Source organism: Pleurodeles waltl, chromosome 1_2 (genome assembly GCF_031143425.1).
Source record: "Pleurodeles waltl isolate 20211129_DDA chromosome 1_2, aPleWal1.hap1.20221129, whole genome shotgun sequence".
Classification (NCBI taxonomy): Eukaryota; Metazoa; Chordata; class Amphibia; order Caudata; family Salamandridae; genus Pleurodeles; species Pleurodeles waltl.
Window position 1 is genome coordinate 11,818,797 of NC_090437.1, and position 20,284 is coordinate 11,839,080.

Sequence of the window (20,284 nt, forward strand, 5' to 3'; positions counted from 1 at the left end):
TGTCCTTTTTGGGTATGAGAAAGTACAGAGAGTAAACTCCTGTTTCTTTCTGTTGGATTGGTACTAATTATATTGCTCCTTTCTGTAGCAATGCCTAGACCTCTAGTCCTAGAAGATCCATATGTTGTTTTGACATATTGTTTTTTCGGTGGGACGTTTGGAGAGAATTTGAGAAATTCTATGCAATAACCATGCTGGATAATTGCCAGTACCCAAGTGTCTGTTGTTATCTCCTCCCAATGTTTGTAAAAATTGCTTAGTCTCCCCCCCACAGGTGTTATGTGTTGGGGATGTGTGACTTGGAAGTCACTGCTTGTTTTGAGGAGTTTTGGGGCTTTGGAACTTCCCTCTATTCTTTTAGAATAGTCCCCCTCTATATTGCTCCCGAAAACTTCCCCGCTGATATTGGCTTTGATAAGTGGGCCTTGCTTGTGAGGTTGTGGCTTCTGTAGGTTGACCTCGAAACCCTCCCCTAAATTGTGTCTTGCGAAATGTGCCTCTGCTCTGTGGGGAGTAGAGTGCGCCCATGGCTTTTGCCGTATCAGTGTCTTTTTTGAGTTTCTCAATAGCAGTGTCCACCTCCGGCCCAAACAGCTGCTGTTCATTAAAAGGCATATTCAGCACGGCTTGTTGTATTTCCGGCTTGAATCCTGACGTACGCAACCATGCGTGTCTCCTTATTGTTATTGCAGTATTTACTGTCCTTGCAGCTGTATCTGCTGCATCCATTGCTGACCGTATCTGATTATTTGAGATACTTTGTCCTTCCTCCACCACTTGTTGTGCCCTTTTCTGGAACTCTTTGGGTAAGTGTTCTATGAAATGCTGCATTTCGTCCCAATGAGCTCTATCGTATCTTGCCAGAAGTGCTTGTGAGTTGGCAATGCGCCATTGGTTTGCTGCTTGTGCTGCAACCCTTTTCCCTGCAGCGTCGAATTTGCGACTCTCCTTGTCTGGAGGTGGTGCGTCTCCCGAAGTATGAGAGTTTGCTCTCTAGCGAGCTGCCCCAACAACCACAGAGTCTGGTGTTAATTGCTGCGTAATATAAACAGGGTCTGTTGGCGGTGGCTTGTACTTTTTCTCCACCCTTGGAGTTATGGCCCTGCCTTTCACATGATCCTGAAATACTTGTTTGGAGTGTTTTAGCATTCCAGGGAGAATAGGTAAGCTTTGGTATTGGCTATGAGTGGAGGATAGTGCATTAAACAAAAAGTCATCCTCAATTGGTTCTGCATGCAAGGTGACGTTATGAAAAGCAGCTGCCCTTGAGACCACCTGCGTGTAGGATGTACTGTCTTCAGGTGGCGACGGCCTCGCAGAGTAACAGTCTGGGCTGTTATCTGACACCAGAGCATCATAAAGGTCCCACGCGTCTGGATCATCTTGACTCATTGCAGTATGAATCGGGGATTGCATCAGTGGTGGAGTGGCTACCGGTGATGTGTGCATTGATGGTGGTGGAGATGGTGGCGGAGTTGTTTGTCTTGCCACCTTTGCCTGTGGCTGCTTGTCCTTTTTTTGAAAGGCAAGTCTTCTTTTCGTTTTAATTGGGGGAAGAGTGCTTATCTTCCCTGTGTCCTTTTGAATGTGGAGCCTCCTTTGAATGTAGTCTGGCTCCATTGATTCAAGTTCTTCTCCGAACTTATGATCTTGCATTTGGGAGGACAATCCCTGTTCCTCTGTGTAGGAACCTGTTTTCAGTTCCGAGGCTGGATGTTTCGGAATCGAAACCTTTTTGGGCTCCGAGAAAACCTTTATTTTCGGCGTCGTGGTGTCTCGGTGCCGACCTATTTCGGTGCCACTGTCTTGGGCCCGAGATTGCTGTGTGCCGGTATCTCGACCGGAGTCGGATGACTTCGACACAAGCGTGCCCTTTTTCGGTGCCGATGATCGGTCACCTATTTTTCAGGTTAAGCCATGGCCTGTTGGCGGTGGCGTCCCCTGGGCTTTTGTGGTCTTCTCGTGAGTTTTATGTTTCGACGTCTTACTCACGGTTTTCGGCATTTCTTCGGGATCAAGCTCGTCTGAGTCCGACTCCTGAATGGAGAAGGTTTCTTCTTCCTCCTCGAAACGCCCTTGTCCTGTCGGCGCCAACGCCATCTGCAGTCTTCTGGCTCTCTTAATGTCTTCCTCGATCGAAACGCTCGACAGGCTTCACAAGTATCTTCCTTGTGCTCTGGAGACAAACACAAGTTACAGACCAGATGCTGATCTGTATACGGATACTTGTTGTGACATCTTGCGCAGAAGAGGAATGGGGTCCGTTCCATCAGCCTTGAAGAGACACGTGGCCGGGCCGACCAGGCCCTGAAGGGGGAATCGAAAAAACCCCGAAGGGCCACCGGAGCTCTTCAAAAGTCGGTGTCGATCTGTTGTAACTAACCAGATACCGAACGCAAACAATACAGACGATTTTTCCGAGATTCTAACTAACTTTCCGACCTGAAACACGGGGCAAAAAGAAACACGTCCGAACCCGATGGCGAAAAAAAAAAAAAACAATCTAAGATGGAGTCGACGCCTATGCGCAATGGAGCCGAAATGGGAGGAGTCCCTTGATCTCGTGACTCGAAAAGACTTCTTCGAAGAAAACAACTTGTAACACTCCGAGCCCAACACTAGATGGCGGGATGTGCAAAGCATGTGTATCTGCAGCTACACATGCCATCGAACATATATATATATATATATATATATATATATATATACACACATATATATACACACACACACACAATATATATCAACATGAAGGTATATCAGCAAAGGAGAGAACAGTAAAAAATAAAATAAAAATAAAAAAAAAAAAGAGTCAAAAGCATCAAATATTTGTACAGAGCTGCAGTCCTCTATACAACTACTTCTACTTACCTGTCGGTTTTACAGAGTATGGAGACACAACTTGTGTTGTTCCTCTGTTCACAGGAGAAACCTGGCATTTGTGGGGAGGAAAAACCCCACAAGTGTCACACTGAATATAACATTTTAAATTGAATGGAGGAAAAGTATTTAATTAGATACTAAAAAGGTATCAGATTAAAAAGGCAGGACAATGTTTCAATTTGATTTTTTTTCAATATTGAAGTTAAAATCTTATTTAAGAGGATGCACAAACTTATTACCCATGCCCAGCATATGGAACAAGCTTAGAGTGGATCATAATCGCAGTCTATTATTCAACATGGTAATGAATAGCATTAAGGTAAAGCCCGTAAGGCTTGACTCCTTCTTGAGCAGGCAGAGACTATTTTTGCAGGATCATCAACATGTCTGACTTTCAAGCTAATGCTGTCGGTCTGTATCTTTCCAAGACCTGTGAAAAATGTCAAGACACTCAGACTATTAACTCAATAAAAATCCTCATGCAACATCAATCTGAGGCACGCACCATCTCTACTGCGAACAAAATTCATTTGGGCCGTTACTATAGTTTGTGTGGTTATTTTAGATGTGTTAAGCAACAGTTTCAGAAAGTTGAAATAAAGTGCTACTTAGTTAATGTGTCCGTTTTTTTTGGTGTAATGTGTGTGTGGCATTAGGAAAAATGAAACATTTGAACCCCCCCCCCCTGAACTCCGCCCCCCAAACCCCAACTACTCTACTGATATTAGTCCAAGTGGGGGGGGGGGGGGGAGGGGAGGGCCATCAGCGACAAAAAAGGGCTTACGTTTTGCCAAGCATAGATCTTACATCAGATTTGTACGAAATATAGAAAACAGTTTGTGTGAGAAACATTAAATCGAAGCAGAGAGCTATCTCTCTACCAACAAATCCCCACCAGAGGATGTGTTCGGAAGGAAACAGGCTGGTGTGTCTGAGATTAAAAAAAAATTATATATATATATAGTCACAAAGATATCCGAGTGTGAAAAATGTGTGTTACAAGGACATTGGAGGGTCTCTGCGGAGTTAAAATCTTACTGAAGCAACATAAAACTTCACTTTAGGTTCCTCATTAAGTGCAAAGTTTCTCCCCCCTCCACTTGAATACAGTGCATGTTCCTGGACATTCCTAACCCGCTGGCTGCCCACCCCCTCACTGCGGACCAAAATAAAAAATACCAACCACAACCGGTGCTTATTTCTGCAGCCATAAACCATTTAAGCGGCCCCGTTTCCACAAGCAAACAAGCATTGGCAAAGCCAATAGGTTTTGTCTATGCAGCAATCCAAGCGCTACTGGCATAGTCAATTTCAATGTCCTTTAGCCACGTGTTATAGAGTGTGTGTGTGTGTAGTGGAATTATGTGGATAGTAATTATGTGGTATTGTGTACCAGACGTATGTAGATCGTGATTGTGTTGACATGGAGCGTAATTATTTGCAGTGGTATTGCATGTCGTGAAATAGCATGTAGTGGAGTAAAAAAAAAAATAAAAAAAAAAAAAACACACCACACACACCTACCACTTGCTTACGGTGCTTCTAAACGTCAAAAACAATGGTAAGAAAAACTATTTAAGAGGGTACCTCAAACCTCGCTTCAATAAAAGTGAAGCAAAACAAAGCAGGCCAAAACATGAAAAAGCAATGTTTCTGCAAGTCAGATGTTTGATAAATTATTATTTTTAGTTAGAAAAACAGCTAATTTTTCAGATAGGAGCACAATCAATGCATTACGCTCTGATAAGCTGCAAATGAACAAAAAGGATGTCAAAAATATGACTGCGAGCAACTCAAGCAGCGAATGTAACAGCCGGAAATGCATCTTTTCTACCTACTCTATATGTACAGAAATAGTACCTGTAGCCTTCAGGCACGTCACTGACAAATTTCCACCCTTGTTACACAGAAAGGTAGCTCAGTTTAAGAGCATGTACCGAAGCAATCTTTATACATACTTCATGTCCTGAGTGGTTTTGAAAGTTTCTTGGTAAAGGGTTCCTGAAAAATGTCATTCATTTTGCTCATCCAATGATGGGCAAAATGGCTGGCTAGTTTAACTGACTACATGGTACCCCTGATGAATGCTTATTACCTCCTGCTTGCGGCCAGAGCATTGCTTTGATAAATAAAAAATAATCTCCGTGCTTGAAAACGTGAAAGGATTAAGCCACTGCCAGCTGGTCCCACTAAGTCTTCACTTACTCTAGCTTGCAGACCCTCCAGCTTTTAAAATATAAACTGCCTTCTCCCACCAGGGAGTGTGAACGACAAAGAGAGAACAAAGATCCTTTTGAAGTCTTATGTTGGTGCAGAAGGTTGCAGTCATGATGCACGATAAACATCTGCCTCCCTAAAAATTATTTATTTCCTCATAGGGTTTTGCAAAAAAAAAAAAAAAAAAAAAGTAGAGCAGAGAGGTAGTTTAATTGGACCGTGCTCTGGGGAAGGGCTAGACACAAGAACAGGGTCAAGACTGATTTGCATATGGCTGGGTCCAAACTGGGGTGGCATGGTGAGCAAAAGAATGATGGATTAAACCCAGATCTATGACTGGGGGTGAGTGGTTGACAATGTTCAGCATTCCGTCCATCACTTGTTGTTTTTGCTTTGTCGCCCTAAGTGGGAAGGGTATGCCCAGACGTGGGTCCCGTGCTTCCCATGCCACTGGATTCAAGCTAGCCTGGCTGATGAGGGGTGAAACCCCGAAACCGGTCCGAGGATGCTTGTTTCCGGTCCAGTGAGGACCTGGCTTGGCAGTTCGGTCTGGATTGTTCCCATGTGGAACAGGGTCAAGACTGATTTGCATATGGCTGGGTCCAAACTGGGGTGGCATGGTGAGCAAAAGAATGATGGATTAAACCCAGATCTATGACTGGGGGTGAGTGGTTGACAATGTTCAGCATTCCGTCCATCACTTGTTGTTTTTGCTTTGTCGCCCTAAGTGGGAAGGGTATGCCCAGACGTGGGTCCCGTGCTTCCCATGCCACTGGATTCAAGCTAGCCTGGCTGATGAGGGGTGAAACCCCGAAACCGGTCCCAGGATGCTCGTTTCCAGTCCAGTGAGGACCTGGCTTGGCAGTTCGGTCTGGACTGTTCCCATGTGGAACAGGGTCAAGACTGATTTGCATATGGCTGGGTCCAAACTGGGGTGGCATGGTGAGCAAAAGAATGATGGATTAAACCCAGATCTATGACTGGGGGTGAGTGGTTGACAATGTTCAGCATTCCGTCCATCACTTGTTTTTGCTTTAAACCCAGATCTGACTGTGGGTGAATGATTTGCTCTAAATTCTGTCATTCATCTGTTGTTTTTTTAATTTGTAGCCATAAGTGTGCCGGGTAGGCCCAGACGTGGGTACCGGGCTCACTATGCCACTGGATTCAAGCTAGCCTTGCTGATGAAGGGTGATACCCTGAAACCAGTCCCAGGATGCTTATTTCCAGTCCAGGGAGGGCCTGGACTGACAGTTCGGGCTGAAAGCCTCCATGAGAAAAAGGGTAAAGATTGATTTACATATGGCTGGGTCCAAACTGGGGTGGCATGGTGAGCAAAATAATTGATACATTAAACCCAGATTGTGAGTGTGGGTGAATGTTTGATTGGTTCCACATCCCTCCCCTCATTTGTTTTTGTTGGTATCCTCCTAGATATTAGCAGTTATTTCTCGAGACTGGAGTTTCCTCTTAATACCAGTTGCCTTTTTAGTAACCTTTTTGCCAAAGATATATAAATTTGTTTTCCTGAAGTTAACAACTACCTCGTTTCACTGCAGTATGCAGTTGAGGTGTTTAGAAGCCTCTGTAAACCTGTTCTGCCTACACTTAGGAGATCATCAGCGTACCCTTGGATTCCTTGTAGGTTCTGGTTGCAGTAACCCCACCCCCACACCCAAACCCGCCCCCCAGTGACCAAGCCCTTCAGCATATCTACAAGTCCCTAGTAAATGGCACCCCTGGTACTTAGGGCAAGGGTACTGAAGAGGGCCCCTCAGAGTGGCAGCACAGCTTGTGCCTCTCTCAGTGACCCAGCACCAACCTTTTGCAGACCTCCATTGCAGGTTGCGTGACAGGGTTCTTCCGAAATTGAGAACACAACATGGTACACACTTGTGTGCCATTTTCCCCTAAAACACTACTTGTAATATCTGTAAGACACTCCTCCAGCTCCAAGGTATGGGGCAATATATTACAAGTAAAGGGTAATTATGCATGAGCAAAAATGCCTCTACTGTGACTTGGTCGATTCTTAGGCATAGTAAGTGTGCAGTGAAACCATTTTAAGTATGCATGCTTGACACTGGTCAGAACGAGCCCCCAAGCTACATGAGGCCTTCGTTAAAGCTAGGGGTGTTTGTCATCAAACATCTTGTACTAATAAACCATCATCGACTCCAGTGATAGATTTATTAATACATGCTCCCAGAGGGGCCTCTGAAAAACCACTGCCTGCTGGTGAGCTCACTGGCCGCTTCTGGTCAGCCAGCCACCCACCAACCAACAGATGAGAATCTGACCTCCCACAATGAAAGCCCCTCTTCTCGAGGTCAGAAACAGAAGCCTGTATGGGCTGGGGTGTTATCCACCCCCTCCCCACAGGAGCACCTGCACTCCAAGCCAGAAGCTTCAAAGAACTCCATTACCTTTGGTATGGAGATCTGGCCTTCCTCAGAGGAAGATGCAACCAAAAAAAAAAAAAAAAAAACACCCATCTGACACATGGACAGCCAGGAACGCACGCCCTGCTGAACCCTCATGTGGGCTCCCCTTCCCATATGTAAGGCATTGGTTATAGTTATTGAAGAAGTTGGTTATTTAAATGTCCTTCCCTCGTTATAATTGATCTGTTTCACCACACCATCTCCACTGCTACTCTTCACGTGGCAACTACTAGACCTTCCCAATTCTGCTGCTTGTGACCACCACATTTGAAGCCATTCCTGTAATGGTCTTGTACAGTATTAAGGGGATGCGGGATGCCATCGTCCCCAGTAGCTTCCTCGCTGTCAGAGATTGCCCATTCCCATATTGGTCTCTGCCATCAGTGACTGAGTTCTCCTCTCGTTTGGAAATAGTTTTCCTTGAATGGAATTTACTCTTGCTCCCTGAAAAATATTTTCCTGTTCTGGCTGTAGGATGATTGCTTTACGTTTATTGAGAATCTCAAAGTGAATAGTGCCTTTTTTACCTGTTGTATGTGGTCTTTGCATTTTTTTTTTTTGTAAGAGTATGATCTAACCAGCTAATCGTCTAGAAAAGGGTATACTGAATACCACTTCTTCTGAGGTGTGCTGCTGCCAGGCACTTTGTGAACATCCTTGGGGCAGATTTTATTCCAAAAGCCAGTACTGTGAACTGATAAAGAACATTGTTCACCACGAATCGTAGAAATCTCTTGTGACGTGCATTCATGGGAATATGCAAGTAAGCATTCTTTAAGACTATAGTTGCCATGGAGTCTCCCTCCTGTATTTTAGAGGTGATCTCTTGCAGTGTCATCTTGAATTTTTGAGTCTTTATAAACTTGTTCATGAACCTCAAGTCTAAAATTGGACAAAGTGTGCCAGCCACCTTGGGAATAAAGTAGTATGTTGAATAGTTCCTCTTGCCGATTTCTTGGCTTGGTACCCTTTCTACAGCTTATTTTTTAATAGCGATTCTTTCACTTCCTTGACGAGCCATGCAGTTTCTTCCTGGAGTGCAATTTTCTCCCGTCTCTCTTTACTGGTGGATTTTATGAGTTCTATGCAATATCTAAACTGTATAAAATTTAGAATCCATTTGTTTGGAAGTTTTTTTTATCCACTCCTGAAGGAAATGTATTAATCTGCCTCCAACTGGTGTTGCGTGTAGCTATGGTGATTGATGTTGCCCTTTTTGGTTTTTGCCTCAATGAGATGATACCTATACAGTGCTTGGTGGAACCTTAGGGAGGCTTCTTATTAATGCAGAGTCACGTGGAGAGGGGGTGGTTTGATCCTCCCCTGTAGGGCCAACCCCTTCCTCTGCATCTCCCACAAAAGGGATGCCTGCCGGTTTTTGGCTCTGCCATCCTTGTTGGGATGCAGTTGACTGTCTTGTTCCTTGAAAACGTGCATGGGTCTATTGTTGGTACATCAGCTCTCTTCCTTGCTGTTGAGACTGAGGAAAGCCTAACTGGATCCTTTGTAGAGTTCCTATATTTTATCCCCTCATCTCCTGGGGGTTCCTCCTCTGCAAGTAACAGGCTCCTGAAATGCTTACCTTCCCTGGTCCAGAACACTAAGGAGCATTGGTAGAAATTGATTTCTTGCCTGTATTGGGATTAAAGTCTCCAAAAGAAAGCAAGATAGTGGCTTTTCTTCATTCTAACTGAACCCGAAAATGTTTCATCCACCTGTTTGATGGCTTGATTGTACATGCCCATGTCAGAGGGAGAAGGTCTCAAGGGTTAAGTGTCCACTCCTTCCTCCAGGTAGTCCACTTCTAACACCTGCCACTGGTCTGTAAATTCGGCTTAAGAGCCTTGGAAGCTTTCCACAAGTTGGTCTCCCTCAAAGAAGGGTATTCAAGTATTTTATTTAACAGCATTCAGTTAATAAAAACCATTACACAAACAATAGACAATTTTTTTTAAAAAAATCATAAGATGCTATAAAGGCCAAATCTAAAATATACAAAAGCTTAATTATAGACCATTAAGAATTTGGTTACTAACTGATTGAGCGCCCATGTCATAAGTTCTCCATCTCAGAAAGGTTTATAAAAAAAAAAAAAAAAAAAAAAAAAAAAAAGAATTCACCAGTGTGCAATTAAGCTGTAAATCGTTCCCTTTAAATCCAGCCATGCACCTGCACCAGCGCAGCACTCTTTGAAGCCACGCTGGCCTTTAAGAGCATTTTGCAGGCCACCATAATACTTTTACAGAGGCATATCTTAACATGTTTAAATGTAAAAGTAAACGAAATGCATTTCCGGCTGAGACTTTTCAAGTGGGGCTTAAAAGAGCTGTATAGTCGAGAAGGACACCTAGGTATTTTTATTCACACCCACAGATTCGATTCTGTTTCCCTGGTACCAAAGGTGCCTCGGCCAAGCTGTCACCTAAAGGACATGGTTTTTTATTTCGCCAAATTAATGAGAATTTGCTTTTCTTCTGAGAAAACAGTCATTACGTTAAGTAGCCTCTGGAGTCCTACTCTGGTATGGCTGAAAAGAATGAAATCATCAGCATACATCAAACATACCATAGCAGTTTTCCCTTATCTTGGTGGGTGAGGTTGATCGGGAAGTGGACTCAACCATTGTCAAGGCCTCTTCTCTGGGCTCATTCTGAAGGAGGTGAAGGGCACTGTTTAAGTATCTTTGTGGGTGTTGCAGTTTGGAAGTGTGCGTGTAGCACCGCCTGTCCTACATTAGAGTCTTGGCATGCTGGATCATCCACCAAAAATTAGTGAAAGAGTGCAGAGTAGACCATGTAGCTGCTTTACATACACCAGCTACAGGACTATTGCCCAGGAAAGGCACTGAAGCCCCTATTTTGCAAGTAGAATGTACTCTAGGAGGTAGCAGCAGAGTTCTTTTGGCTTTAAGCCAACATGTTTGATTACATTGAACTATCCACCTAGGGATGCCCAATTTAGAAATGGGCTTTCCTTTGTGACGGGGAGAAAATGCAACAAAAAGTGGTTTGCTTTACAAAAATCTTTAGTTCTGTCAATGTAGCACATAAGAGCTCTTTTACCATCTACTGTATGAAGAGCCCTTTTAGCAACCAAGCCTGGGTGAGTAAAGATTATTCCACTGACTAGATGGGAGACTACCTTTGGAGGAATTTTGGGTATGCGTGAAATACTGCCCTATCTTTGTGTAGTCGAAAGAAAGGTTCTTCCAATGTCAGCACCAGGAGCTCACTGCCATGCCGGAGTGAAGTGATGGCAATCAAAAAGGTAACCCTCCAAGTCAGAAAATGGAGGAAGCAATTACGTAGTGGTTCAAAATGGTAGACCCCTAAGTCTGGACAAGGTTAAGATTTCATGCAGGTGCCAGTGTAACCCTCAGTGGAAATACTCTTTTATAGCCTTCCATAAAAGGTCTTAATGACGGGTATCTTAAACAAATGAGGTGTTGTCTATTTTAGAGGTGGGCAGCCACTGCTTCTAAATTTAAGCGTATGGCTATGAATGCAAGGCCAGAGGGCTGTAAATGTAGCAGGTAACAATGTCTTGTAGTGCTGCATTAAATTGATTCATATTGTTATTATGAAGGTAACAAACAAATCTCTTCCATTTTGCAGCATAACATGCTCTGGTATTAAGTTTCAACGTCCGTGAAAATGGTCATACATTTAAGTGGGAGTTTGATATTACTGAATTCTATGACCTCAGGAGCCAAATTACTAGGTTCAGTTCCTTGGGATTTGGGTGCCCGATTTCTCCATGGTAAGGTGTGAGAAAGTCCGGGTTACGAGGAAGTTTCTTGTGAGGAACTAATAGTTCTAGAAGCCTTGTGAACAATGGCTGTCAGGCCCATGTGGGAGCCACCAATATTGGTGTAATAGGTTTGCCTGAGTTTCTGAAATAAGCAGAAGAGGGAGAGGTGGAAAAGCATAGGCAAATATCCCTGACCAGTTCAACCACAGAGCATTGCACTCAGTTAGGAGGTGTGGGATCCTGGAGGGGAAGTTTGGGTATTTTGTATTGTCTGCAGTTGTGGATAGATTTAGGTTTACCTTCACTTGTGGAAGTAAGGGAGTAAGACTTGTGGGTTGAGTTCCCACTCATGGACTTGTTGCCACGTTCTGCTGAAGTATATCTGTTGAGCTCCCAGAAGGTGTTCCATTAACAGATTGAAACTGCGATGGAGATCCCAACCTTAAATTGACCGAGATAGGTGTGAACGCTTTCAATGCTAGGTGAACAGCTTGAAGCTCTAGGTAGTTGATGTGGAGACCCTGGTGTTTGGTCTCCCAGAGACCTTCGACTGTGAGATTAAGAGCACACCCTCCTGTTTGAGAAGCATCCGTTGTCAGTATGATGTGGGGAACAGGGTCCAGGAAAAATCACCCTTCTAACTGTTTGTTTGTGCGCCACCATTGCAGTGAGCAATGAGTGCAGCTGTATCAACACTTGACCTTCCAAGTGACCCCCCTGTGACTGAGACCACCGCTGTGCTATACATTCCTCAGCAGACCCATGTGTAGTTGTGCATGGGGCACTATGGTGATGCACAAGATCGTCATACTGAGTAGGCACACAACAGTTCTGTGACTTGTTGACTGGCTCGGAAGCATGGTACTAGCGTTTGGAAATTGTGTAATCGTGCTGCATAAGTATGGGCTAATCCCACCTGAGTGTTTTGAATAGCCCCAGATACGGTTGAAACTGCAAAGGCTTAAGATTATACTTTTGGAAATTGCTGGTGAAGCCTAGTTGATAGAGTAGGTCCATGGTAGTTTGACTTGACGAAAGAGCGGGAGAGTGACGGCTTTGATAAGCCAGTCATATAGATACAGAAAAACATGGATGTTTTGTCTGTACAAATGTGCTGCTACCAATGCTAGGCATTTTGTGAATATTCGATGTACAGTAGTGACACCAAATGGAAGGACAAAGAAATGGTAAGGTTTGCCTGCTTTCACAAATTTGAGGTATTTGCGATGCGCTGGGTCTATGGGATCATGAAATCAGGCGTCCTTCAAGTCTAGTTGTGAAAGTGGGATTACATCTTTAAGAGTGACCATTTAGAAATCTTCAGACAGGATGTACTGATTTAAGGGCCACAGTATTAAGACTGGCCTTAAGAGTTCCATTCCTATTGGGGATTAGGAAGTATACTCCTGACCATCGGTATTGTACAGGTACGTGTTCTATAGCTCCTTTGAGCAGGAGAGTTTGACCTTCCTGTTTGAGCAGTGCTTGGTGTTCAAGAGTAAGGTGGAATGTTTGGAGGTGTGGTAATCAGCCCCAGACAATAATCATGTTGGGTAATCTCTATCACCCACTGGTCTAAGGTTATTGATGGCTATGCGGGCAAGACAATCCTGTAGTCATCCTGACTGGTGATGAATAGGTAGGAGGGGGAAGGGGGAAATGGAGGAGGAAGGCGAAGAAGTCATTGTTTTGTGGTGGTTGTAGCACCACATGTGGAAGTTTCTTTGCCTCTAATCTTAGCATTGTTGCTCCTGTAGGAATCTCTGAAGTATCCTTGGGGAGAGGAGTGGTGCTCTTGGCCAGGTTTGTACGATGTAGAGGCTTCAAAGTATGTAGTCTTAGAGCCTGCTCGGTAGATGGAGCGGCAAAAGGTGCAAAAGGTGACTAGGAGTTTGCAGCGCATACATAGATTTCGCAGTCCATTTATTTCAGCTTTTCTATAGACGAATATACCCATGGACCCAAAGGTGTTCTTTGTTGAAAGGGATGTTGAACAGTGGTTTGGTTTAAAAACAGATATGCAGATCCAACCATGGTGGCATAGTAACATGCTAGCATTGATTCCCCTAGTGGCTGTATCTACTGCATCCAATGCACAACGGATGCAAGTGTTGAAATTAGCTTTCACTCTGTGACCAGATGTTGCTCTCTCCTTTTATGCTCATCTGGGAAGTGCTGGAGGAGTTTCTCCATTTCGTCCCAGTGGGCCTGTCGTATCGTGCTATATACCCCACCAAATTAGCAAACCACCAATGATTGGCAGACCGTGCTTCCACTCTTTCGCCAGAGGCATTAATTTGCTCTTTGTCAGGAGATGGAGAATTGCTGGCAGCCTGTGAATAAGCCCTTTTACGGGTGGTCACGACTAGTGAGTTGGGTAGTATTTATCCCCTGATGTAAATAGAATCAGAGGCCTTGTATTTTTTGGGGTTCAACCGTGGGAGTTATAATCCTGGCCTGTGCAGGATCCTTGAAAATCTCTTATGTACGCCTCAACAGACCATTAAGCAGAGATATTGAACTTCCCTATGTGTTGTGGAGAGTATCAAAGAGAAAGCCTCTTCCAGAGGTTCTTGATGTAGCTCTACATCATTATATATTGCAGCCCTGCCAATAAGCTCCTGATACATGGTAGTTGTCGGGAAGGTCTAGCAGGGTATAGGTTCGGATCGGTGTCCCCTTGAGAGTCAATGCTGTCTGCCATCTAAAGATCAGGAGGTGTGGTACCATATGCGTCATCCCCTGCGCCATGCCCACCTATAAATAAGGGGACCTTCAGGTGTGATTTCAAGACGATCGCCCTGGGCGTGAGGTGGAGAGTGTGAAGGTGGTGGAGAAAGAGAGAGTAAGGTGGTAAAGGACTGGTGGCTTTATCAGACTTCCCCTTTTTCAATGGCACTGGCAGATCAATGGCTTTCCAAAAGTAAAGCTGACAATTGGATGATGGTGGTGGCGGGGTCACCCGTGGTTTAGTGAGGATGCATCCTGTATGTGATTTTGCCTCCGGCTGGCATGGTTTTTCTTGCGGTCTATATAAGATCAGTCCCACTTAAGTGCCAGATCTCTAGCTGGTTTGGAATGCTTCTTAACCAATTGATTTCTATTTTGGTGCCAAAGTGGTCTGTGCTGAAGATGGAGGTCGGCTCAACACAGTCGGCTTCCATGGTCTCAGATGAATTTTCAGCTCAGAGCCTGAAGGCTGGGAGTCCAAATCATTTTTTCAGTACCAGCCATGGCCTGTTGGCAGTGGTGGCCCAGCAGCCTTTTGTTTGGTGGAAGCCGAATGCCTTTTGTGGTGAGGAACAGGGGTTTCTGTGCTCACAGTAGTTTGAATTGGCAAAACATCTTACATCTCAATGTTGAGCTCCAAGTCAGAACCCTGGAATGCCTCTTCCTCCGATGCAGAGGCCTCACGACGTTCCTGTTCTTCAACATCATGTTTCCAAAGATATCAGGAGTTTCTCTTAGCTTGAACTGACAGGCAGGGCTTGCAATCCTCCTCCCTGCGTTCTGGAGACATACAGGTCACAGACCTGATGCAGATTGGTCCAGGGATACTTTGCGTGGCAGTTCAGGCAGAACCGAAATGGCGCCTGTTTCACCAGCAGGGCATTCTCTGAGGGGATGGAAATGTATGCCCCGAAGGATGCCACAAAGAGCCCATTGATGTGACGAGTGATAGTTTTCAGAGAAATCGATGTACAAGAAGGTAGACGTGTTCGAAAATAATACCGACAAGGGTAATGGTGAAGCACGAACTGAAAGAAGCCAGAGAAATTGTCTTGACTTGGAGAACAAACAGATAAAAAAACAGATGAAAAAACAAAACTAACAATGGAGTTGATGCCCATGATCACCAAGAGGAGTCATGTTGTAATGTGTTCGTACATTCAAGCGCGCGAGCTCTTGACGGTTCCGATGCCGGGTTACCACGGAGACGAGTCCGAGGTGCGGCGGCAGTTACGAGGAGCCGGCAAGAGGGAGGCGCTGATCTTGGACATTGGAATAAATACTACAACACAAACTACGGCGTGATATTTTATACCTACAACAAGTCACCCTTTCAAATATTCCTTTCAAGTGACGAGGTAAACAACTTGCACTTACTGACCCAGCTCTAAATGGCAGGAGTATGTAAATCATGTGTACCTCCATGCTACACATACCAAACAGCATGTTTCATCAAGTGATGAGTACAATAAAACGGAGCATGGCCAACAGTGAATGAGTGGTGAAATGCAAAAACACTGAGATGAAAGAGTGCACAAATTAGGTCAAAGGTAGAGAAATTAAGTACAAGACATGAGAAACCGAAGACTTACACGGACATTACATGCAACTAATTTCACCATCAAATTACTACTAAAATAAAAAATTAAGAATTACAGGCATTGAGTGAACATGTTTTAACAATTAAAGCACAATGTTCAGTAGCAGAGTCAACTGTTTCCACTTGCATCTCCAACTTCAAATTCCTGACTTTGTCAACGAATGCAAGACATAAATGGTAAGTTGCTTTATCATTCTAACTTTATTACATTTTTCACTTTCCAACATAAAACAAACCAATATTCTTCTAAAACACAGAATATATGTCCTTTTCTTTTATGATTAAAGTGCATTTTCACCTTGGAAGAGTGTACAAAAATATTTTGTAAAACACACATGCAGAAGAAAAAAAATAATATTTACAAGGCACTTCCAGGCACAACCAAAAGGGGAAGGGAAACGGAAGGGCAAGTTCTGTACATAGTAACATTCACATATGAAAAAGCATTTCATTGCAGAGGCTGATTAAAACACTTTGGAAACATTAAATAAGTCAAACCCTTCATTCATGTTCACGCCAAAAACTTGGTAAACACCAGGTGGCACAGACAAGACTGACAAGAATCTATAAATTCAGTGTTTTTTCTTCAAATACATGTTGCTTCTTTCCCCTGAACAATTTAAAACTTACCACAAAAAAAATTCTCTAAAATGTGGTGCTGAACATGTGACTTGATTGGGAACTCTCATAGTGCTGATACTTGGTATGTTATTCCCACTCCCAGCAAACAGGAAATTGATTAAAAAAAAAAAAATTCTCACCTCTTAAAATGAAAGACAGAGAGCAATGAGGACATTTTTTATGCTTCCATAACGTGCTTTAAAGCTGAAAGGGCATCTCCCTAGACTGTTGCCAATGAAGATTACAAAATTGGGTGCACACAGAGTTGTTAAAGCTTATATTCCTGAAAAAATATATCACTACAAGATTTCTCTAACAAAATATATTTTTCTACCCCAACTGCAGCCCGAAAACCCTGAAGGATTTGGCATGACATTAATGAGGCCGCATTTTGAAATATGTCATAGCTATAAAAACAGCATTTACATTATATGGGAGAATATCTGTGATAAAAGTCCTGCTTCTATTCTTTAGAACAAGCAATCCCATGAAACACACCTCATCACCTCCAACCCCCAACAACTCTAAATAAGAAGATCCATTTATTCAGTTGTGGGCATTGTATTTACTCAACACATTTACGATGTTAAAATATTAGAAAAATTGTGCTTAAAAACATTCAGTGATTAGAAATCCACTTGGGATATAAATAATTTTGAAATACAGGATGACCGTGTACCCATACAGAAAATTACAGTGCAAATCGAGTGTCATCTACAGTGCCTTTAACCCTAGACAAATGCACGGATCAAACCTACCTTCCACAAAGATAACCATTATGTGAGGAATTCAACAACATCTTTTTTTTTTAATTAACATTGTATTTTCTATTACCGCTGAATACAGGAAAGTACTCCCATACCAAGATGCCTGATATGAGGACAATTTTCAAGCAACAGGTCCTCTAGACGGCGCAAAGCAAAACACACGAAAACAAAGGAAGGAAACAAATCAAAAGCCATGATGAGAGGCAAATTTATCGAACACAAACAGGCAATCTACACAATGCTCTCTAAAGGGCAAACAGTGTCTTAAACCACTCTATTAGGTGCTGGGAGGCAAGGTTAGTTTTAGTACCTGTGTGCCAACACATGCATTCAGACACTGAACCCACCTGGGTCAACGAGGCTTACAAAGGTTCAGAAAATCGGAGGGTTATATCACCAGCTACCGCCTACTTCATTTAGAACAGTAGCTAAAAGAAAGCAAACAATCCTATACCCTGAAATGCACTACTTAAGTTAAACTAACTACTGCTTTCCCAATGACTTTAAAAAAAAGCATGCTTGTCTTCAGCTAACACCTGGGGGAGAACTCCAATCTACTTTCTTCTCCAAAAAGAAGAAAAATCTTGCAAGAATTTCAAAGAAATAATAATACTTAACTGAAATATCGGAAGACTTGACCAAAGCCCATGTGTTCATTATTCGAAGAAAGTTTCCTATCAAAAACTGTACCTCGTCAAACGACCCCCAGAGACAAGAATGAAAAAAAAAAAACATGTAGACCACGTAATAATTCATAATTGCACTCTTATCCCAAATATTCCCTGATTTGCCTAACACTGGAGACGATGCCAGCTATACCGAGTAACCTTTGCCGTTCTAGTTATTAAGAAAGGACGAGATTGAAGGTTATGGTGCTCCACTTCGCTACAGATCTGGCTAAAGTGACCACTAAAGTGTTCCACACCAACATACTTCTCAGAATTGTACTGAAAATGTAAAGACAGGTGTTAAGTACACAAGCAAACATTGTGGATAGGTTAAAGCCTGACAAACTCAAAACTACAATATAAGCCATGAGCCAGTTTACACTGCTCTACAGAAGAGGGCCTGCATGTTACATAGGAAAGGATTAGCAGCACCATGTAAAGCTCAGCACTGTCCTCTTTCTCCACTGTGCAGAGGGAGCTTATGATACTTTGGATAATGTGATGCACAACTCACGTCTTGATTCATCACCACCAAAACCTGAATATTATTATTACAAGGCAGTGTGATGTGCAAGGGTGGGTTCTTTATCTGGCAAGGTGTCCCAAACATCTTAACCCAGACTCTCAATTGACAGAGACTGTTGACTTGCAAAGCAGAAACAAAAGCCAGTTGAACAGCTTTGATTCTCATCAGTAGTAAGGGCCACGTTTGTCATAACCTGAATAACTAGGCCACTCTGGAAATATGCCGTGGGAGCACCTAGGACTTCCATACTGATCGAAGGTGATCCCAAAATCTGGTCCGTTTCGAAGATGTTCCCCTTCATGGGCAGTTCTCAGTTCTGAGCGAATGATGCGATAATTCTGGCCCTTGTTGCTGTCCCAATAAGTCTTTCCCTCACACTCAAAGCACACAGCAAATTCAAGTCTCTCGTGAGACTGAATCCTTTCTGGCAAGTTGATATCAAACGAAAATGTGTCCCGGTCTGAACCTGCATATGTATCCTTTACGTACTGGCAATCGTAGTCCACAAAGGTTTTCCAGGTGTCAAATGTCAACCTTAGTTTGACACTCTTATGGAAAGCAAGATTCTTCACTTTGACAGTGCCTACAATGGCTTTATCCTTCAACATGCAGTTTTCCAGGCAGACATAATCTGCCTGGAGTCTATTTCTGAAATCTAAGTAGTCGGCAGAGGGCTGAGCAAAGTCCAATACAAAACTGTCTTTCTCCACTGTTGTCAAGCCTACAATGTTTTCTATCAGTTCTGTGATGTTGAATGGGACATCAAAAGGGTCATCAAACTCGGAGAACACTTTCACCATGGTGAGTGAAAATCCTTTGTGATCAGCAAAAGACACACGCTTCTTCCCCTTTTTCTCCCGACAAGACATGTCGGAGCTGGCATGCTGACTCACTTCAATCTTACTATGCAACTGAATGCATGGCCGTAGGGGTTTTGTATGCTTGGTGCCAAGCTTGCACGTGAAGCGGTCCCGTCGCAATGGTGGAGAATGTAGGTACAACTGCATGGCGATGTCAACTGCCATTGTTGGCTTGTGAGGAAAGTAATCCAAAACTCTGCAAGAAACAGGAAGAAAGTCATTAATAAGTGATCAATACATTCATATAAACACTAACATATATGCCAAAACAAGAGCCAAAAGTGTATCATGTCAATATCAATATTTCTCAGGAGGCTCAAGGGAAGGCAACAAATGTGAATGGACGAAGTGCACGCCTTTAAACATTGCAATACATAGCCTATTCAATATAGTGCAGTTGTAATCACGATAAACGAGCTGAAAGCTGAATATCCCTACATTAAGTAAGTACATTTGGAGATATGAATTTCCTACTAGCTATATCAGTGCTACAGTTCTAATACATTTTTACCAAGGGTTCGCAATTTAAAAAAAAAAAAAAAAAAAAACGTGCTTTCAGGGAGGTACCCCAAATTACTTACAGATTCAAGGGTGGATATGACAACATACAATATTAAATTAGTCGCCACCTCAGTCTAAGCAGTTGTTCCTATCACAGTGGAGACTACAGCAGCAATGTTGAACTAAAATATCTATCAACATGGAATGCCTCCAAATGAAAAATTACATGCCACCAACTTCCTTGGTATCAAAGGAATATCAGTAACAGGCTTTGGTACTGCATGAATGGTCATTCAACTAGTAGCTTTAAACACATTTTGAAAATGTGTAATCATTTTGTAGCCAAGGATCAGCTCGCTTTCTGAAAAAGTAGCCGTTTTACTCTGAAACGTTTGCTTACTAATTTTGAGTAAACACGTTGGGTCTCTAAATACCTACTTTTATTTCACTATGACAAGCAAATGTGCCTCAAATGCCAATGTATTATCAGATGTAGAGAATCCCACATTAAAGCAAAGTACTCCAATATACTGTTGTCATTGCAGTGCTAGGGCTGGACACCGTAATGACAAAGAAGCTACCAATGCCAATAATGCCAAAGATCACTCCCACTGTGCTTCTGAGGCAGAGTTAGGCCAAGGATATGTGCCATATGCGAAAAATTATCACGGTGCTAAAAATGACCATAGTTAAGCCCAGCATATTCTTGGAACGACC

The 20,284-nt window shown here is 43.1% G+C and overlaps 1 protein-coding gene across 1 annotated transcript; it reads right to left on the minus strand.

Moving 5' to 3' along the window:
- Positions 1-15,806: 15,806 nt before the first annotated feature.
- On the minus strand, positions 15,807-19,302 carry LOC138296424 (protein phosphatase 1 regulatory subunit 3B-like). The gene has a single exon (XM_069235536.1). The coding sequence runs from the start codon at positions 19,229-19,231 to the stop codon at positions 18,371-18,373; it is 861 nt and encodes a 286-aa protein (XP_069091637.1). The 5' UTR covers positions 19,232-19,302; the 3' UTR covers positions 15,807-18,370.
- Between the last annotated feature and the right edge of the window lie 982 nt (positions 19,303-20,284).